At 46.0% G+C, this 22,604-nt stretch overlaps 1 protein-coding gene across 15 annotated transcripts in view; it reads left to right on the forward strand.

Moving 5' to 3' along the window:
- Nucleotides 1-22,604, forward strand: part of LOC125740819 (CMRF35-like molecule 1) — a 243,944-nt gene that overhangs the window by 204,141 nt on the left and 17,199 nt on the right. Inside the window, exons 3-7 of one of the 15 annotated variants that reach the window (XM_049012511.1) lie at nt 11,405-11,598; nt 12,596-12,907; nt 13,250-13,570; nt 14,708-14,732; nt 15,329-15,860. The exons of 12 other annotated variants lie outside the window; for them this stretch is intronic. In XM_049012511.1, coding sequence (XP_048868468.1) covers nt 11,405-11,598; nt 12,596-12,907; nt 13,250-13,570; nt 14,708-14,732; nt 15,329-15,428 — 952 coding nt within the window. In that variant the 3' untranslated portion in view covers nt 15,429-15,860. Of the gene's footprint in view, nt 1-11,404; nt 11,599-12,595; nt 12,908-13,249; nt 13,571-14,707; nt 14,733-15,328; nt 15,861-22,604 lie in introns of those variants that run through there. 2 more of the 15 variants (XM_049012510.1, XM_049012512.1) reach the window with 2 other exon arrangements.

Consider the following 22,604-nt stretch of genomic DNA (forward strand, 5'->3'; position numbering starts at 1 on the left):
TTACTTATCGGATTCAGGGGTAAAGATGGCATTTCTAAGGTAAAACGAAAGACATCACATACCTTCTGAAAATATCCCTGCAATACTGGATATTGGGATAAAACCTATTAAATGGGACCTATTATGCTTTTCCCTTTATATTAGTGTGTTATATGGCTTCATGTGCATGTAAACAGTCTGCAGTGTCTTTAGATGGAAAGGAGATGCCAAAGGGATTAATTCTCACCGCAGAAGCCACTCCTAACTGCCTAAAATGCCCCGTAGAAATTCCAGCCTTTACTTCTATGACATGGTGAGGTCACCTCGTAACACAATCCTTATTGGCTGCCTGCCTGTAAGGATCTGATTGCAGACTGCAAGATGGGTTTGTAGGGTAAGATGAACAATCAGAGCACCCTGGGCCCATTGGGGGTGGGATTAAAAGCTCTAACAGGGCATTTCAGGCAGAAGGTGAATAGAGATGTGCATTATGAGAATAAAAATGTGCTTTTGGAACACTGAAGCATGTAAATACATTCGGTGAAAATAATGCCCTTTTAAGCAACACTAGGCTGCTGTCCATGGTGCTGAAAACCTGAATTGGCAAATTTTACATTCAATTTCTTTACCTAATTTAACTGTAACCCAGTTATATTGTTCACAATGATGTTCTGAGAAGTTTACAGAGGTAGGTATAGAAAGGATTACAGTGGGTAATAGGTGATTTAGATGAAATTTTTTAATTTGACAACCAAAAGGTTTGGAAAATCAGTTCCACTCTGGACAAACACGCCTCCCAAAAGTTTCTCTCTGTCTCTCTTGCTAGTTATTTCTCGTTACCCCCCAGTCAAGGAGGAATAAAATGCACAAACACATTGTAGGAGATATAAGGTGCAAACACATTAAAACCCTTTGTGTTTAAACATTATAAAACAGATTTATATACATTAAGTGTTTTGAAACTTTACATTCAGACCTACATCAGTCAGAAAAAGCAGGCGATGACCAGCCCAACCAGCAGCTCCATCTCTGATTGGACAAAATCCCTTGTCAGGGTAACTTCTGAAGTCATTACTGAACTAATTTCCAGCTCTGCCTTCAGCTTCAGCTGTTATATTAAACTGATCGTTTAGGAGGGAAATACAGTCAAGCCACACAGTGAAGCCGTAAAACATACTGGGGTTAAATGTTTTAATACTGACTTATGTAGCTGAATTTTGTTTATCCACTAGAGGGCAGCCACACGCAGGAGATTCCCTAATAAAGGGATGTGATGCTTCAGGAAGTCAAGTCATTTATTTGTGGAGCACATTTAAAAACAACAGGAGTTGATCCAAAGTGCTTTCCAGTCCAGAGAGAACTGATTAGCAAGTACTATATTCACAGTAAAATGTATAAATAAAGTTAAATGAAAACATACATATAAGAAATAAGAATATAAAAATTAATGGAAATGTACAATAAGCAACAGATTTTAAAAGTAAGAGGTTAATTAAAATTAAATTGAATATGTCAAAAACTGAATAGTGGACTTGACAAGAACCATAGGAGAACCTTGAAAGCAAGAGAGAAGGTGGGTCTTAAATTAGGATTTAAACTCTTCAATAGTGGCGTAAGACTTAATGTGGAGACTATTCCAAAGTCAGGGGGCAGCTACAGAGAAAGGCCGGTCACCTTTGGCTTAGGTGTGAGTGATGAACTGAGAGGGCTGTTGTGAGGATGACCTAAGTGACTGGGGTGGGGGGGGGGGGGACGTGAAGACAGAAATAGCAGATCTGAAATGTACTGTGGGGCTAATCCACTGAGTGCTTTAAAAACAAATAGCAAAGCTGTAAGGATAACAATGCAGAGGAGAGACCCTGGTATTCCAGTGAGGAATGGATACAGATAAAATAAAGAGGAGAGACCCTGGTATTCCAGTGAGGAATGGATACAGATAAAATAAAGATGAGAGACCCTGGTATTCCAGTGAGGAATGGATACAGATAAAATAAAGATGAGAGACCCTGGTATTCCAGTGAGGAATGGATACAGACAAAATAAAGAGGAGAGACCCTGGTATTCCAGTGAGGAATGGATACAGATAAAATAAAGAGGAGAGACCCTGGTATTCCAGTGAGGAATGGATACAGATAAAATAAAGAGGAGAGACCCTGGTATTCCAGTGAGGAATGGATACAGATAAAATAAAGAGGAGAGACCCTGGTATTCCAGTGAGGAATGGATACAGATAAAATAAAGAGGAGAGACCCTGGTATTCCAGTGAGGAATGGATACAGATAAAATAAAGAGGAGAGACCCTGGTATTCCAGTGAGGAATGGATACAGATAAAATAAAGAGGAGAGACCCTGGTATTCCAGTGAGGAATGGATACAGATCAAATAAAACCAAAATATGACACAGAAGGTAAGACTGGCCTCAGGCCTCAAGCTCATGAAGGAGGGATGTCTGCCTCTGAGCTGCACACTCAGCCCACTGAGCCACGCGGCGGCTTCACTAGGGCAACATCAGACAGGGAAAAGGCACAGAGTACAGGGCCAGACGGGCACCGACCCTGACAAGTAATATTACAGGGATAAAGTCAAACTCATGATGATGAACCTTGAAAACCTGGATATAACTGAGGAGGACCAGGGACCCCATTGTGTAGGAAACATCATTGTGGTTACATCACTTCCTGTGTGATGTGTAAAGTGACCCTTCCTTCTTTACTGTGACTGCTGTATGTGAGCATAGAGAAGACAGAGAAACAGCGAGGTTACAGAGAATCAGGATGCTATGGGCATGAGGCAAGGAGCAACCCAGGATGGGGGGGGGGGCAGCCCATCACAGGGCACACATGCACTCCTAAAGGCAATTTAGTAACTTTGGACTGTGGGGGGACACCAGAGTACCCAGAAGAAATCCCACAAAGACATGGGGAGGACATGCAAACTCACCCTTGTATCCACCCTATGGTCTCCTGTTGTCACCCTGGCTTCTGCCTTAGCGTTCCTTATTGTCCCAGGCCAAGAGGGGAAGGACCTGGAAATCACCCCTCCTGGGGACTTGAGATGGGACCCTTTGGATCTAGCCTTGAGCCTAGTGCTTTGGCCCTCCCCCTGTTGGTTCCCTCCAGCTCCCATCCCGCAGTCCCCTCACCGCCTTCCAGCTCCCATCCCACAGTCCCCTCACCGCCTTCCAGCTCCCATCCCGCAGTCCCCTCACCGCCTTCCAGCTCCCATCCCGCAGTCCCCTCACCGCCTTCCAGCTCCCATCCCGCAGTCCCCTCACCGCCTTCCAGCTCCCATCCCACAGTCCCCTCACCGCCTTCCAGCTCCTATCCCGCAGTCCCCTCACCGCCTTCCAGCTCCCATCCCACAGTCCCCTCACCGCCTTCCAGCTCCCATCCCACAGTCCCCTCACCGCCTTCCAGCTCCCATCCCACAGTCCCCTCACCGCCTTCCAGCTCCCATCCCGCAGTCCCCTCACCGCCTTCCAGCTCCCATCCCGCAGTCCCCTCACCGCCTTCCAGCTCCCATCCCACAGTCCCCTCACCGCCTTCCAGCTCCCATCCCACAGTCCCCTCACCGCCTTCCAGCTCCCATCCCACAGTCCCCTCACCGCCTTCCAGTTCCCATCCCTCAGTCCCCTCACCGCCTTCCAGCTCCCATCCCACAGTCCCCTCACCGCCTTCCAGCTCCCATCCCGCAGTCCCCTCACCGCCTTCCAGCTCCCATCCCACAGTCCCCTCACCGCCTTCCGGCTCCCATCCCGCAGTCCCCTCATCGGCTTACAGTTCCCATCCCGCAGTCCCCTCACTGCCTTACAGTTCCCATCCCGCAGTCCCCTCACCGCCTTCCAGCTCCCATCCCACAGTCCCCTCACCGCCTTCCGGCTCCCATCCCGCAGTCCCCTCATCGGCTTACAGTTCCAATCCCGCAGTCCCCTCACTGCCTTACAGTTCCCATCCCGCAGTCCCCTCACCGCCTTCCAGCTCCCATCCCACAGTCCCCTCACCGCCTTCCAGCTCCCATCCCGCAGTCCCCTCACCGCCTTCCAGCTCCCATCCCGCAGTCCCCTCACCACCTTCCAGCTCCCATCCCGCAGTCCCCCCACCGCCTTACGGTTCCCATCTTGCAGTTTCCTCATCACCCTCCAGCTCCTGTCCTGCAGTTTCCTCATCTCCTTCTGTCTAATGTCCTGTGGTCCCTGGTCACCCACAGGATCCGCTTTCAGCTCCAAACATGTCATCTCTCACCCCACCTGTCCAATTCCCTAGACCTGAGGTGGTCTACTCACCCTGTCTTTTTGTGTCTCATCCCGGGTCTGTCAACCCTTCCATGTCCTTTCAACCCCAATCAATTCCTACCCCAGAGGTGTCAAATTGCACATTTTTGTATTTCCACTCATTTAACATACCTGATTCAAATCCTTTTGCTAATTATCACACAGCTCTTGAGCTGAAACATTTATGGTGGAACAGGGAAAGAGATAAGGTACACAGGGCTCCAGCCCTCCAGGAATGGAGTTTGACACCACTGTCCTACCCAGTCACTTCCTCCTTTGTTCCCAAGCCTTCTGCTCCATCAAGCTCCTTTGGTTCCCTTCCTTTCTGGTTCTCCTACTCCATCCCAGTCCCCGCCTCAGGTCTCTAAGATCTGTTCCCTCATTTGCTGGTCCTATCCCAGTTTCTTGTGTTTGCCCTGTTTGTCTTTGCTCCCTTTTTTCACCTCCTGACTCTGTCTGTCCAGTTTCATGGTTTCCATTACTGTTTTTTTTCCATCCTGTTCTGTGCTTTTAAAGTTTTGTTCTCCCAGTCTTGCTGGCTCTGACCATGCCTTTGCTCGCTCGGTGTTTGTGAGTTTGGTGAGGGGTTCTGTCAGTGTCAGTGTCTGGCCAACCCTATGCTTTGTGTCTCCTCCCAGATTGGCCAGCAGGTGTTGCTGCTCATCCTGTTCTCCTTCCTGTTTCTTGTCCTTCAGCCAAAAGGCTAGGAACACAAGACCCAGAGACGGTAAAGACAGGGACAATGAAGGAACACCAGAGGGCACACTGACGAAAGGAGGAGTGAAGGGATCAGGAGGGAACAAAGGCAGAACAGAGGGACAGGGAGCAAACACAGGGGGCACCAAACCAGGGGACAAAGAGGCGAAGGGCGGGGGGAACCAGGAAGCCGGAGGGAACCCCAGCCGGCCGAAGGCGGGAGCAGCAAGGGGCACAGGCGGCCTCTGCAACCGCGAAGCAGAGGAAGAGGGGACACTGGAGGGGGTGAGGAGGAAGATGGAGGGACTGCTGGAGGAGGTGAGGAGGAAGGTGAAGTGGACACTGGAGGCGGCAAGGAAGGAGTAAAACCCGCAGCAGGTAACAATGAAGTTACAGCTGGCGAAGGCATAGGAGACCAACGAGGTGGAGCTGGGGGAACCGCAGGCGACCAACAAGGCGTCGGAGCCATGACCGCAGGTTCCCAATGAGTCATTGCAGGGGGAACTGCAGGCGACTGTTGAGCCGGAGTCAGAGGGACTGCAGGGGGAACTGAATGCGACCGCCAGGTTGAAGGAAGGGGGACTGAAGGTAAACCCGGGGGCAGGGCAGGCGGGACCTGACCCCAGCACAGGTGTCCTCTCCCTCTCCTACACCTAGAGATGGGGTCCTGGCCGGGTTCTGCCATGATAGGGTGGATCACCAGGGTCTGGAGCCGTGACTGGAGTGGGTACGGGATCTGAAATGGGGACTGGGGCTGGAACCATGGGAAGTAGAGCGGGGTCTGAAATGGGAACCACAGGAACTGGGAATGGAGCAGGAACCACAGGAACTGGAGTAGGAAACATGGGTATTGGAGCAGGGACACCGGGGACTGGAGCAGGAACCACAGGGACAGGAACCTCAGGCACTGGAGGTGAACACCTCTGGGTCAAGAATCGAGAGGGGATCCCCTCAATTTTCTGCTGGTGATTAGACGGGGATCGCGACGGAATCTAGAGGGGTTCCCAGCACGCCCTCCACTTTGTGATCCTTCCGCTTCTTCTTCTTCCGAGCAGACACAGCTGGAATAGTGGAAGGTTTGGATAACCCGGGCGACGGGAGGAGAGGCAATCCATAATCTAGGTGCACCTGCCTTATCATTGCCTCGGTGACCTGGCCTCTGAGCTAAGCTCGGTTCTGCTGCCCCTCCTCCACGCGGTGCGGGTCTTCCGATGGGGAGATCCCCTCCAAAATGTCTCTCCATCAAGCAGCAACGGCATAAGTCACGGGATCTTCCCGGATCTCGGGCTGCCTCAGCCAGTATATCACTTCATCTACTAGACTGAGGTAGTCGTCCTCGGTGAGGGGAGGCATCTTCTTATGGAGTCCGGTCATTCTGTCATATGTGAAGGGGAAGCAGGAACAGGAGCCCAGGAGTTGCACAAATGAGGGATTTATTCGTGCAGAACACAGGCAGGAACATGGAGTAGCACATAAAACTGACATCGATGACCAGACTGGGAAAACATACTCTAATGTGGACTTAAATACAGAGAATTACTGAAACACAACTAGAAACAGCTGATGACACAGGGCTTCTACCCGAGGTAGTGAGAGGGCTGTGGCACACAGGAGGATCAGCACGAGCAGGGGGTGACAGATTTCCATGTAAAATGAGCATGTAACAAAACATTTGTCTGTGTCAATTCAACTTTGCACTGTACTTCAGTTGTGACATTACATTTTTGACAATGGGTTTGTCTATGTTGTTTATGCACCTTACAAACCAAACTCCTGTTGTTTTAGTACTCTTTGTTGTTTGATTTTGTGTTCATGTTGACCTCTAGCTGGTAACTGGGGCAGCGTGGGGACGTCACACCTCCAGGCTTGTGGTTTCGATATCTGGCCCAGCTCTCTGTGGGCAGTTTGCATGGTCTCCCTGTATCTATGCTGGTTTCCTCTTTGTTCTCCTGTTTCCTCCCACAGTCCAAAGACACGTGGTTCAGGTGAATTGGTGCCTCTAAATGAAGGGGGCTCCCTAGGCAGCATTTTCTCTAAACGGCACTTCAGTGATGGTTGCCCCCCCTGCTGCCCTCTGAGGCCACCAGTGCATGCAGTTGTGCTGCACGACGCCTTTCTTGATAATGAACGTGCCCTGTGTGCACACTGCCTGCACCCTTCGCGGTGCCCTCAGCAGTCCGTTCCTGCGTAGAGGCGTCTCATAGCTGCTGTCAGGACGCCAGCCTCAAAACCACATGATCTTCAGATTGGTTCCTCCCTCTGCTGTGAAAATGAGTTTCTCTTTATTTCTAACTGGCTGTTTTGTAGCAGCATCTGTGCGTCGGGTAAAGGGTGCTGGCACATCTGTGTGTGATGGAAAGAGAGAGCTGGAGGAGGAAACCACATAGCAGCAAAACCAGTACTATAAACAGCACTGTCCCTCCGCAGTGAGACGAGGGTGATGTTTAATTTTTTTAAGGGGGGGGCAAGACAAAGATGGTGTTACAGTAGGTAGGTAAGCAGGTAGGTAGGTCTACTTGTTTAATCATATCTAATCATGTAATATCAAAGAGAAGGGCAGCCTCAGACAATTAATCACAATATTGTGCTAACTCAAAAAGTATTTGACAGGTCTTCGGATAAGAGAATATCTATGGCTGATTTAATTTGAGATGAAGCGCTCCAGAAATGAAGTGGTGTCACGTAGTGATGACCCATGAAAGGACAGCCACAGGCGTAGATTCAGTGAAGCTGGTTACATTGAGATAAGTGGCCCAATGTTGGGCTTTTAATAATAATAATTTTTGCATAGGTGGGAGGAGTGTGTGGGGGATACAGGTTGTTAAGGTTATGGGTGTATGGGTAGAGTGGGGAAGCACTTGCAGTTTATTTAAGAGCAAATAGACATTGAATTGGATTTTGTATCTTATTAGCGATAATGCAATTATAAATACACTTATACTCTAATTCAGACGTGTCGTTTATTCATGCTGAGGTTATTTTATTAATGAGTCTGTTAATTCAATGAGAGTGTATTTTATGCTCTCCTGATAAATAATGCTAGAATGGCATGTTGAAGTGCTAAACATTCAGCCTTGTGGTTTTGTCACTTCCTGTTTAAAGTGTCCACTCCCCCTTCACTCTGCCTGCTGTGTGTAACAATAGAAACGACCATGACAGTGAAGGTAGAGAGGATGAGGAAGTGAGTGTCAGTCTCCACAGATCTGGGCTCAGTGACACACAGACGTATGGATCCTCTGATGCTCCTGTTTCTTCTCATTGCTGGGCTCACAGGTGAGTGTCTCTCATTACAGTGGTACTGAGTAGAGATCTTTCTAAATTTTTCCCTGTTTAAAAAACCAGTTTGATCAGCTTTCATTGGATAAGCTGGTTGACCAACGTATGATGGTTGAGCAGCTTAAGATGTATTTTTGCTTGATGGTTTGATGGTTTGACTGGTCATCCCAGCTTATGATGGTCATTCTAGCTGGTTTAGCTGGTGAATCACCCAGCTAAGCCATCAAAGACCAGCAAGAGCTGGGACTTAACTCTCTTAGACCGGCCATAACCAGCCACCAGCATAAGCTGGTTTTTAGCAGTTTTTTTCTGCTGGGTAGTAAAACGCAAACTGAATTTAAAATATCTACTGATACTAAATACAACATTTAAAAATGCTAATAAAACTAAAATAGATTTCAAATGAAAATTCAAAAAATATACAAATTTAAAAAATCTAAAATATAATAAAAATGATCAAAGACCTATCAAAGACCAACTTTGGTCAACAGGAAAGACCCAGACAGACATCGGTCTGTTACAGAAATACACTGCCTGACAAAAAACGTCTCACACTCTGGTATTTTGCTGGACGGCCTTTAGCTTCCATTATGGTGCACATTCACCATCGCTCTGTTTCGATGAGCTTATGCAGCATCTCTACTTTAATTCTCATCTAGATTTGCTTTAATAATTCACTGAAATCTGAGACCTTTCACAATTGGAGCCTTATGAACCTTGGCATTGTCGTCCTGGAATACGCCCGTGTCATCAGGGAAGAAAAAAATACATTGATGTGATAACCTGCTTATTCAGTAGATTCAGGTACTCAGCTAGCTTCACTTTATTGCTGCAAACATATTAATCACTGCAATAATGATCCAGTCATTGGCTCTTAAGTATTTAAAATTCAAGCGGCGACTTAATCTTTTCCAGGAAGTGTACATGGTATGATGGCAGAAGTCCTTGCTATATGCTCAGGTAAAAATTCACACAGTGCAGTAAATCCTTTTAGAGTTGAGCGTATCGCCTGGCTAACATTCCCACAGTGTCTCCTCAGGAGTCCTTTTAGACACCAAGATCTGTGGTTTCCAATTAGCACCATGAAGGTACTATGGCACAACCACAGAGTGGACCTGGGATTGTCAGTCTATGGTGTTCATGGGTATTATGGTCTGCAGCCAAGAAACAATTATTTAAAGCTTTTTCTGGATTTTACATACCTGCAATGTTGGAATATTTTTTAAATATATATGGGTGACAACATTTGCCCCTACTGTTTAAAATGGTGGCGTTTGCTATATTTGGGGTCACTCTTCAAAAATTGTACTTAGAGCATAAGGTTTATCTTTTTAAGAGAAGAGCCCAGATTAGAATGCATACAGTAATCAGCACCTCGTGCCAACATGAGTAAATGAGAATAATGCTGTCAGGGGTCTTGCTTTAGATTTTGGACCCCATGAATTCATATCATATTGGGCCCCCAGTCCAGACCAATGCAGTTATTTTCCAGATTTTCTAGGCCCCCTGTCACTCCGGGGCCCTTGGAAGCACCCTAACTTACCCCACCTTATGGTGCCCCTGATTGCTGTTCCACAGAGAAGTGTGCAGTCATCTGTATGTGTATAGAAAACCATCTGAATGTGAGAGACATCAGAAGACAGTTATAACTATTTGGGCTTTTATTTGCCTCTTAATAGCCTTCATTTATGTATAATTCAGTTTATAGATGAAGCGAAAACTTCATCACAGTCTTTCAAATGTCTTAGGGCCAGTTCATACATCAGAGCCCAGATTTTGGCTCTAGAGGATTTTTTAACACGTCTGTGTGAGCCGACTGTGCATGTGAAAGGAAATGGACTGAGTGCTTCCAGTAGGTGGCTGAAGCAGATGAGTAGCTGTAGCTATAGAAGCTGTCGACACGCAGCTGTGTGAGGAGGTGCAGAAATGCACCGATGAGCCAAAATATAATGATCAACTGCCTAATATCCTGTTGATCTTCCACATGCTGCCAAACCAGCCCAAACCTGCTGAGCCATAGACTCTACAAGACCTCTGATGGTGTCCTATGGTATCTGGCACCAAGATGTCAGCAGCAGGTCTTTTAATTCCTGCAAGTCGCATCCCACAGATGCTTGATTGGATTCAGCTGTTCTGCTTTGTTCTTGACCCCTCGTGGTCCCATCATTTTGTTGTTGTCCCCTTTGTGTTCTGTTTTGGTAAATAAACAGTATTTTGTGCTGAGTTGCTCCATGGAACGTCCCTCTTTTCCCTTTGACAGAACCGGCCCTCACTGTTTTCTTGTCTCAGATCTTTATGTCACACATTAAGTGTGAGGTTGTATAAAAAATGAGTGTGAGTCACATGAATGACACAGGAAACCAAGGAAGCTGAAGACATTGAAGACATTTTTAAAAACATTTTCCACTTGCAAGAGGTGCACTTACACTCGCAGTTTATTTTAGAGCAACTAGACATTGACAGTAAACAGTGATGGATGCCTTACTGTTAAAAGCCCATGTCTTCTGTTGGTCTTGCTGTGGTTCCCCAAAGTCCCTCTGTGTCTTTAATTTATCCTGATGTTAGATGTCTGACTCACACACCTGCCATCCCAGCACTGCTGACTGCTGGCTTTGAATGTGACCATGACTGTGTCTGTGTGCAGTTTGCAGGCTTCCTCTGTTCACAATGGACTGACGTGCAGTTGAAGGTTTACCTCACTTTACACTGTGTGCTTCCTGCATTAGGATCTATATAATTATGCTGATGGTGAAATATTCTAATGATGAATAGTTATGCTTAAACAAGCGACAATGAAGGACCGACTTGCTGAAATGCTAAACATTCAGCCTTGTGGTTTTGTCACTTCCTGTTTAAAGTGTCCACTCCCCCTTCACTCTGCCTGCTGTGTGTGAGAATAGAAACGACAGAGACAGTGAAGGTACAGAGGATGAGGAAGTGAGAGTCAGGGTGTACTACTCACAGCAGGCGATCGGTACAGTGCCTGAGCATGTTTGACCCAAAAAATGTCCAGATCATTTGAAAAATGGGAATTCAGTCAATTGTTTTCCCTGCAGGTGCTGACAGTGTATCCACAGTGACCTGGGTGTCAGTACTGAGTGGAGTATCTGTCAGCATCCCATGTTTCTATGAGGACAGATATGAAACACGTGTGAAATACTGGTGCAGAGGGTATAGATTGAGGTCATGTACTCCCATAGTACACACTGACTCTCCACAGGAGGGTAAAGTGTCAATCAGAGATGATTCTGACCAGCTAGTCTTCACTGTGACCATCAACAATCTGACAGCTGAGGACTCTGGCTATTACTCATGTGGTGTGAAGATGTTTGGAGATGTAGATGTTGGATATCAGGTTCACCTGTCAGTCACTGAGGGTAAGATATCTGTACAAACATATGATCACTATTTTCAGGCATATATGTCTAATACAAATAAATACACATATTCATTGTATGAGCTGCAATGACAATAACATATTTTATTTTAAATATTTTTTTATGTTTTTTCAAAAGGGGTGAATCTGCCAGTGTTTTCATTACACCTAGTTAATTGTCATGCCCGGCTCGTCCGCTCCTCGTGTGTGCCACGCCCCCTGATTACCCACGTGTATTTCCCTGATCTCCAGCTTTGTCTAGTTACTTTTGATTAGTCCTGTGTATTTAAGTCCTGGTCTCCCCGGTTTCCCTTGTCCGTCATTGATATCAGTCGATGTTCGTGCCCTCGTCTTTGATAATAAACCCCGTTCGTCCCGAGTCCTCTCTGCCTCTCTGCCTCTCTGCCTCTCTGCCTCTCTGCCTCTCTGCCTCTCTGCCTGCCCGCCTCCCCGCACGATCGCCGCTTTGCCCGCGATCGCTGCCGTACACCAGTGACAGTTAATGGTGATAATTAAATGGTAAATCTTACATTTTATTTATGTAAATGAGGTTCCAAATGTATGTTTAGTTCTGGATGACAAATGAGTCCTGGGAGAAGAAACAGTGTGAGTTTAAATGGGCGACTTCAGGGGGTTAAACAAGTAAGAAATGTAATTTTGTTTAGTTTTTAGTTAAAGTATACATTTTATGGAAAGTGTGAATGTATACAGGAACAGTTTGGCTGATATTAAGATTATATTACATATATTAATTAATAAGTGTGAATCAGCAAACATTTGCATGCTAATTATGAAACTCGGTGATCAATGAGTCCTTTCCACACTGTTTGATTTTTACAAAAATACAACATTTACGTAAAACACTTTTTAATATTTCTGCAAAGTGACATATTTTGACCTACAGTGGACTGGTACTGACTCTTTATTAATATGTGTATAAATACTGTAAGAGGGAGTGAGAGTTAATCATCTTGGTGATGTTCATAATGTCCTTGCAGGTGTGTCTACAGTGAGCAGGGTGTCTGTACTGAGTGGAGGATCTGTCACCATCCCATGTTTCTATGGTGACAAATATAAAACACATGTGAAATACTGGTGCAGAGGGTATAATGTGAGGTCATGTACTTCCACAGTACACACTGACTCTCCACAGGAGGGTAAAGTGTCAGTCAGAGATGATCCTGACCAGCGAGTCTTCACTGTGACCATCAACAATCTGACAGCTGAGGACTCTGGCACCTACTGGTGTCGTGTGGAGATCAGTGAAGCCTCAGATCCTGGAGATGAGGTTTACCTGTCAGTCACTGATGGTAAGATGTTTGTACTTCAGACTGTAGCCAATGACATGCACAGGATGTAACATGTCATTCATTTACAATGGAAGAACATTAACACAAAAGCTGAAGGAAAAAAATATTTTGATATTCCGTAGCTTTACCTAAGTAGAATGGGCTCTACATTTTTATTTCATGTAATATGATAAATGAAAAGACTGTCATTTTAAATAGGCTAATTAATAGGATAAATTGTATGTTAAGAAATGTTCATTTAGTGGACAAACATTAATATACACATGCTGTCAGGACTTACAGTTATAAATATTTTATTGTTTTGTTAATATCACAGTGTTTGTTCCTAATCTGTGTATTCAGGTTCCCCAGAGCTGTCAGTGGACAAACAGGAGGTGGCGGGTGTGGAAGGAGACAGTGTCAGTGTTCAATGTCGCTATGGAAACAATGACAGTGTGAAGCTGTGGTGTAAGTTTGGGGGCTCCTGTGCATTAGAGAGATCTGGGAGTTTGGATGGGAGGCCTGTCCTGATCAGGGATGACAGAGTAAACAGAGTCTTCAGTGTGACAATGAGGGGACTGGAGAGGAAGGACACTGGCTGGTACCGGTGTGCTGCTGGAATGTGGCAGATCCCAATTCATATTACTGTCAATCAGACAGGCACAGGCACAACCAGCATTGAATGTAAGTTATTACTTAAAATCTGCTTGCAAATTATTTGTTTCAATATATATAGATAAATACTGAATGAACAGTTTTGCTCAGGAAGAGGGTCAGCTTTTTCTTGTGGGGATAATGTGTATGGGGGGGCAGAGGGGGAGTAGGTGGCTGTGTTTACCATGGTATTGCCATTAAGCACTAGGGTGAATAAAACACCCTCATCTGAAGTTAGTGCAAACCTAAAGAGCGTGAATTTAAATGTTATTAGCTGCCTTTTGAAACATCTCATTTAACCACTGAGAAAAAAGTTAAATTCCTCTGTTTTTCAGCTGTTGTTAAATCGGTATATTTATTTGGATCATAGTCTTTACTGGGGTGGCATGGTGGTGCGGTGGTTAGCACTGTTGCCTCACACCTCTGGGACCCGGGTTCGAGTTTCCGCCTGGGTCACATGTGTGTGGAGTTTGCATGTTCTCCCCATGTCGTCGTGGGGTTTCCTCTGGGTTCTCCGGTTTCCCCCCACATTCCAAAGACATGCTGAGGCTAATTGGATTTGCTAAATTGCCTGTAGGAGTGCATGTGTTAGTGAATGGTGTGTGAGTGTGCCCTGCATGGCTTGGCCCCCCCGTCCTGGATTGTTTCCTGTCTTGTGCCCATAGCCTCTGGGATAGGCTCCAGACCCCCTGCGACCCCAAATAGGAGAAGCAGCTACAGAAAATGGATAGATGAATGGCACAGTGGCCCAGTAGGTGGCGCTGTTGCGTCACCCCTCCATGTTAATATTCACTTCTGCTCTGTCTGTGTGGAGTCTGCATGTTCTCTACATGCTGTGTTGGTTTCCTCCTACAGTCCAAAGACATGCAGTCAGGCTAATTAGTGTCTGTAATAGAGAGTGCGTGTCTATGTGCCCTGTGACTGACTGGCATCCCGTCCAGGATGTACTCCACCCTTGTGCCCTGTCCTGCCTGGGATAGGATCCAGGCCCCACACCCCTGACCAGGAGGAGGGGTTAGAAGATAGATGGGGGGATGGCTGTAGTTTTATGTGCCTGTATTAATGGACTGAAAGATCTTTATGACTAATAGAACATGCATTTATCATTTTTTTAATTCTGTCTTTTCTCATGGTTCCACTACCGTACTTATTTTGCACATGGTGAAGATGGAAGGAATAATGAAAAACTGAGGTAAGCATTCAGCATCATTTACAGTAATGTGGGGGTCCAGCTAGCAGCATTTACCTAATCCTACAGGAATGGAGAACTTCCCTTTTGTGTTTGAGAATAAAGATCATATTTTTGATTTTATTTCACTTAAAATATGTGACACGGTATCCCATCCAACCCAGTAGGATAAGCGGTTTGGATGGATGGTATCCCATCCAAGGTGAGCCCCTGCTTTGTGCCCTGTGCTGCTGAGGATTGGCAGTAGGTCTGTTTGGATCTTGTAGATTATATAATAATCATAATAAGCAGTTAACATTCTGTAGCTATTTTCAAGTTCTTTGTTAATGTCGCTTGTTCCTCATGCATAGCCTGTGAAATGGGTCAGATGTCACTGTACCATGTTGCTATAAAGCATGTAAGACTTTACTGTTCACATCCACCCTCTTATTCAGCTCTTTGGTCCAGCTGGCTCTGTATGTAGGACTGGGCTTATCGGTGCTGCTGTTGATCATCAACGTGGTTTTAATTCAGTCAGAATAGATTCACTGTTTTGTTCTTCAGGTTTAAATGTGATATGTGTGACTGACAGACACACTGGTGTATTATATGTCTGACAGGTGGGAGCAGGTTCTGGGTGCTGTACTGAAAGCTGGGACTGGTGTGTTTTATCTGATTTGCACCATCATCGCCATTCAGCTGCACTGGAGCACCTATTGAAAGAGGGGATCCAATCAGAGAGAAGCAGAGGGAGGGGCCAATACAAACCACGGGTCTTATGGAATTGTGATTAAATGTACAACCTTGTTAATCCTGATAAGATGACTAGCATTAATTGAATAAACCTCAAGGTTGTATCTGCAGGCTTATGCTGTGAAATGTATTTAATATTTCAGATTATGCTGTAATTTTTTGTGATCAACCTTCCTGTGTTAGAGGAAGCTGGGTAGGGGGGTGACCTTTGTGGAGCAGAATGACACAGACGAGCTGTAAAATAAATGCTTATGCTAACTGCAGTGAGGCCTCTCTCACGCGGACCTGCTCAGTCTCTCTAGTCAGACCATGAGAGTCAGTTAATTAAGGAGGTTTGGATTGTCTGCTGGGAACCTGTGCAGCCGGTGCTTTGTACTGCTGATGGCCTCTTCTTCACACGTGCTTTGCTGCCACCTGCTGCTCAAAGTTTAATATTGATTAATGGAAGAAAAAAATCTTATTACATTTTGCTTATCAAGTCTTAAATGGAAATTTCATGTATATTGGTCATTGTTTTGATGTAATAAATGATTGATGAATTGATTGTTTAGTATATATTTTGTATTCTGGTGTTGGTAATTATTAAAACTCAAGAATATTTCAAGATCCCAAGACATTTGGTTTGTGGTTTTCAGGTCACGCCTCCCCCTCAGAGCCCACCCATCAGTGACCCTCTCAGAGTGTGATGTAACACACAAAATCAAGACCGCCCACTTTTCAGTCAGCAATAAAAACACAGCAGGTTGTCTCAGCTGACCACAGCCCTTACATAAGACATAAAGGGGAAAGAGGACATATCAAAAGTAAATAGAAAGACATCACATACCTTCTGCTCAATATCAAAGGAAAATATCCCTGCACTTGAATTCTGGGATAAAACCCACTAAGCAGCATTAGGTTTCTGTCCATGATGCTGAAAACCTGGATTGGAAAATTTCACATTAAATTCCTTTACCTGATTTAACTGTAACCCAGCAATTCTGTTGACAGTTATGCTCAGTCGAGTCTACAGGGGGGGTTGAAAGGATGGACAATGAGTAACAGCTAATTTAAGTGAACTTCACAACCAAAAGGCTTTGGACATTTTGGACATTAATGCTCCACAAAGGTTTCTGTCTGTCTTTCTCTCTGATTATATCTCTTTACCACCCAGTCAAGGAGGAATCAAATGCAGAAGCACATTGTGGGAGATATAAGGTGTAAACACATTTAAAGTTCTTTTTGTGTGAACATTAAAAACAGATTAATACATATTAAGCAGTATGAAATTGTGTATCGAGACCTACATCAGTCAGAAAAAGCAGGTGATGACCAGCCCAACCAGCAGTTCCACCTCTGATTGTACAGAATCCCTTATCAGGGTAACTTCTGAATTCATGACTAAACTAATTTCCAGCTCTGCCTTCAGCTTCACCTGATCATTGGGTACAGTCAAGTCTAACAGTGAAACCGTGAAAAATATTAAATGTATTAATATTTAATTAGGGGCGGCATGGTGGTGCAGTGGTTAGCACTGTCGCCTCACACCTCTGGGACCCGGGTTCGAGTCTCCGCCTGGGTCACATGTGTGCGGAGTTTGCATGTTCTCCCCGTGTCGTCGTGGGGTTTCCTCCGGGTACTCCGGTTTCCCCCCACAGTCCAAAAACATGCTGAGGCTAATTGGAGTTGCTGAATTGCCCGTAGGTGTGCATGTGTGAGTGAATGGTGTGTGAGTGTGCCCTGCGATGGGCTGGCCCCCCATCCTGGGTTGTTCCCTGCCTCGTGCCCATTGATTCCGGGATAGGCTCCGGACCCCCCGCGACCCAATAGGATAAGCGGTTTGGAAAATGGATGGATGGATGGAATATTTAATTAAATAGCTGAATTTTGTTGTGTCATTTGTCGTCGTGGAGTCTACTCTGGGTACTGTGGTTTCCCCCCACAGTCCAAAAACATGCGGAGGCTAACTGGAGTTACCAAAATGCCCATAAGTGTGCATGTGTCAGTGAATGGTGTGTGTGTGTGTGTATATGTGTGTGTGTGTGTGTGCCATGCAATGAGTTGGTAACCCATCCAACCCACGCTCCACCTCGGGCCCTTTGATGTGAATGGGGCTGTGTCTGCTGTCTCCTGAAGTCCACAGTGAGCTCCACAGCCTCCCTGGGCCTGAGGGCGTTGGTGGCAGGTTCTTTATTGTCCATAAGCTTAGAACACAGAAGTGGTGAAGCTGGTTGGCGTTGCTGCTGGAGGGAGCTGAATTTGTGGGTCTGTATCCCACTATGGCTTGAACACCCGGCCACATGCATGACGGCTCAGAGTGTGGATGAAGTTTTAATCACTTTATAGCTGTGCTTTGCTGGTTCGATGCCCCTCTCCAGGTCAGTCCTGGATGTGCTGTAGGTCGGATCTGAATGCAGTATCTCTGGCTTTCAGTTTAATGGTCATCCAGGGCTTCTGATTTGGAAATATTCTTATTTTGCAGGTGGTGACAGTATGAACACAGCTGTTAATATAATCTAGTACAGAGGATGTGTTTAGATCAGTGTCGGTATGGGACTGACATATAGTCCAATCTGTGTGGTCAGGCTGGTGCTGCAGAATGGAATCAGCAGCTGCTGGCCAGACTGTCGCTCACTGCTGGTTTCTCACTTTGATGATGGTTGGATACTTGGGCAGTAAAACAGCCAGAGTCTGTCCCATGCAGGGGAGGGTAATGGCTTGCTTAGTGTCTGCAGTATTAGCATAGACATGATGCAAGATATTCTCTCCTCTGATGGAGACATTCTGGTTCAGTTCTAAGGTCGGATCGAATAAAGTCCCCCGCTGTGATAAAGGCTCCATTTTCCTGTCTGCTAATGGCCATATGAAGTTCTTTCATGGCGAGCCTAGCATTAGCATGAGGTATGTACACAGCAAGCACAAGCTGTAAACTCCGTTAGCAGGTAAAAATGCTTACACTTGTTCGTCAGATATTTCAGAACAGAACAGTGTCTCCCAGTAATATCTGAGTCCACACACCACGTTTTATGGATGGAGAAATACATTCCTCGTGTCACACAGGTGCTCGTCATGTTCATAAAAAATTAGGGAAAATATGGCAAGGCTGCAAAAGCACTTCATTATACTGGTATTTATTTTATTTAAAATGCAGAAAATCCACAAAATCAGGCTCCATAGTGGAAAAAATTAAAGATACTCATTGGAGACTGCAATTAAAATAAGGGTACAAACATTAACAACAATGTGGTCAACTGTGCAGTGCAGTACTGCATTCAGGTAGTGTACGCACTACCTGCAGGCTCAGAGGTGAGTTCTCCTAGCTGATCCAAGTGAGGCTCCTCTTCTACCCAGAGCCCCGTCTGTGGCCCATACCAGTAACCAGACTTATAAACATGGCGAATACTTTTCTGTACACAATAGATTGGTATAATGTAAACCCTCCCCCTCAACACACACATCTCTGCTCCCCATAACAAACATTATTACCTGTATTTTAAAACATCACTGTGTGCATCCATCCATCCATTCTCCAAACCGCTCATCCTATTGGGTCACGGGGGGTCCGGAGCCTATCCCGGAAGCAATGGGCACGAGGCAGGGAACAACCCAGGATGGGGGGCCAGCCCATCGCAGGGGACACTCCAATTGGCCTCAGCATGTTTTTGGACTGTGGGGGGAAACCGGAGTACCTGGAGGAAACCCCACGACAACATGGGGAGAACATGCAAACTCCACACACATGTGACCCAGGCGGAGACTCGAACCCGGGTCCCAGAGGTGCGAGGCAGCAGTGCTAACCACTGCACCACCATGCCGCCCCCTCACTGTGTGCATATTATCAGATAAGGCTCAACCCAACCCCCTGGGGAGTAAACCATTACTGTCAAACCCCGTCCGTCCTGAAGCATGCTGGAACAGGACCGCGTTTACAAAACATTCGCCAAACCGGATGCGCGGTTTGGTCCTGTTGAGCTCCCGTAGCCCGGGGGCGGCTCCGACGAACCCGGAAGACAGACGGCAAACAGGACGGCGCGTTGTTCGAGCCCCGTCACAAACTACAATGGACAAATACGAATAAACGTGCAACAATCGCGTATCTGCGTGTCTGTTTATTACGGAGTGCGGATGGTTAGATTGGCGTTTATTGCATGGAAGTATTTAGTGCAGCGTCTTCTGTGCCTCTGCTTTTACCGCCGTCTGTAGCCGGTCTGTCGGCGCTGAAGACGCAGAGTCCTTGCAAATCAATGACGCTGTCGGGAACGGCGCCGTTTGGCTGTATTTCTGTGAAAATCACGGCATCGCCTTCCGTAAACCTGCTCTGCGATGTAATCCGGAGTCGGAGCTCATCCATTTTGTTCGCCAGACCCGTACGTTAGCTGGAAGATGCTAGAGACGGCCGATGGGGGTTAGCGCTGGCTTAGCATGTAGCTTCTCTAACAGGTCGCCATATCCTGGCGATCAGCTCCGGGGGACGGAAGTGTCTGCTGGACTGACAAAGTCTACAGATATATCCCCATATCTTATTACCTCCATATCTGTACCTGTTATTAAAGCGAGACTGATTAGCTTGCAGCTGGCTGGAGTCTCTTTTTATCAGCCTTTAGTGTATTTCATCTGTAAGAGTTTCTGTAGTGTAGTGGCCTTTAGGGCGGAGGAAGTGCACACCGGCTACAGGAACTTCGGAGACCCACACAGCCACCCTAGTGCAGAAAGTTGGGCGGCGACTGTATCACCTGAGGAGGCTGAGGAAATTCAGAATCTGACCTGCGCTGCAAAAAGCCTCCTGCAGCATTACTGTGGGATCTGTGGTTTCCGGCAGCATGGCTGCCTGGTGTGACATCTGCAGCCCTAAGGACCGCAGAGCCCTACAGAGGCTGATAGGGAGCACAGAGAGAATCACCAGGACAGAACTGCCCTACCTGCAGGATATCTACCTCCAGCGATGTAGGTCCAGGGCATTAAATACCATCAGAGACATTCACCACAATACAGTAATACTATACATGCTGTAAAACTGTAAATTATGGCTTACTGTAAATATAAACGTTATAATACAGTACTAAAATACAGTAATACTATACATGCTATAAAACTGTAAACACAATAAATCCTACAGCACTGCTCAGCTCCCTGCTTGCTTGATTGCTTGTACTTTATTGACATTATTGCACAGTCTGTATTCCGCAAAGCAGAATTTCCCAGTTAAATAGCTTAAGGCAAATATGAAATCTGTCCAGTAGGAAGGGAGGTAACCGACATTCCTATTGGACAATCCTTGCATTTGGCTTAAGTTGTATGGCTGATTAAGAAATGCTGGGGGTGTTGCACAAAGCAGGATTTCTCAGCTGAGGTAAACTAAAGCTAGAAGTCGGTCCATCCATCCATCCATCCATTTTCTGCCACTTAACTGGGGTCAGGTCATGAGAGCAGCAGTCTAAGCAGGGATGCCCAGACCTCCCTCTCACCACATACCTCCTGCAGCTCCACTGGGGGATACCAAGGCATTCTCAGGCCAGTGGAGAGATATAATTTTTCCAACATTTCCTGCGTCTGCCCCGGGGTCTCCTCCTAGTTGGACACGCCTGAAACACCTCCCCAGGGAGTCGTCTCAATTTATCTGAGATAGGTGCCCAAACCACTTCTACTAGCTCCTTTCGATGCAGAGGATCAGTAGCTCTACTTTGACCCCTTCCTGAAGTTCTGTGCTCCTTACCCCATCTCTAAGGCAGAGCCCAGACACTCTGAGGAAGAAACTCATTTCTGCCACTTGTATCCACAATTCATTCTTTCGGTCACTACCCAAGGCTCATGACCATAGATGAGGGTAGGAACGTAGATAAGCCTGTAAATCTAAAGCTTTGCCTTCCCGCTCAGCTCCCTCTTTGCCCGGAAAGAATGTTACAGCGTCTGCATTACTGTAGACTAGGGGTGGCCAATCTTATCCACAAAGGGCTGGTGTGTATGCGGGTTTTTGCTACAACTCCCTAATTAGATCGCTAATTAGAGGACTGATTGGCTGAAGAGTCCTCACACCTGGGTTTGAACAGCTGTCCCAAAGGTTATCCCAAGAACCTGCACACACCGGCCCTTTGCGGATAAGATTGGCTACCCCTGCTGTAGACACTGCACTGATCTGTCTGTAGATCTCCTGCTCCCTTCTTCAAGATATTAATGTCACCATTCTGGGTGGGTTAACATTGTCCTCATGTCTTTCTTCATAGGATTATTCTTGAGGCAGGAAACCATGATTGTCCAATAAAAGTTTAGCTTAGGAGCATTCCTATTGGACAATCCTGTCTTATGGCTTAAGTTATCCCAGCTAACTGAGAAATCCTTCTTGGTGTAAGACCCCCTGGTGTCTGTCAGGGGCTGAGAGAAACACAAACAGCACTCAGTCTGACAGGGCTGCTGATAAGGCCCAGGTGAAGTGAATCAATGTGCTCAGCACCTGACTTTGAGCCCCCGGGACGCCCCCACCCCTGTCTTACAGAAACACATACCTAATGGGCCTCCTGTTTCCTACTGATCCACAGATATTAAAAGGACCTACTGCAGTGGCACTTTGAAAACTGTATAAAACATAATAAAGACTGAAACAAAGGCCTGAGGTCAGACCCTCTCATGCAGCACACAGTGTTTCTACAGAGTCTCACCCTCACATCCTGTATGACGACATTTCTGCTTTTCAGAATAAGTGCTTTTCTGAGAATAACTTCTGCATCATGCTAACGAATCTTCATTTATACCAAATATCAGTTATTTTACTATGGAGCCATCTTTCTGTTATACTTAGATTCCCAATGCAATTAAAATATTTGCCCCTGTTACATCAAAAACCAAAGCAGCATCAAAATGTTTCCTTTCAATAGACCATAGATAAACAGAAAACTCACCAGTGCACAAACTAACTCTCTAAAAGTAAATATTATAGTCACTGATAGAGTGTACTGGCCCTCACTGTTTTCTACAGTGTCTCTTCCTTTCAGTTCTTTATTTCACACTTTAATTGTGAAGCTGCAGAAAAAAGCTGAGTCACTTTAGCTGAACTGCAGTTTATTTAACTGCAATGAAACATCAACAGTTAACAGTGACACATTTTGATGCCTTACTGTCAGAATCCCATGTCTTCTGTTGGTCTTACTGTGGTTCCCCAAAGTCCCTCTG

The sequence above is a fragment of the Brienomyrus brachyistius genome, chromosome 4 (assembly GCF_023856365.1).
Source record: "Brienomyrus brachyistius isolate T26 chromosome 4, BBRACH_0.4, whole genome shotgun sequence".
Classification (NCBI taxonomy): Eukaryota; Metazoa; Chordata; class Actinopteri; order Osteoglossiformes; family Mormyridae; genus Brienomyrus; species Brienomyrus brachyistius.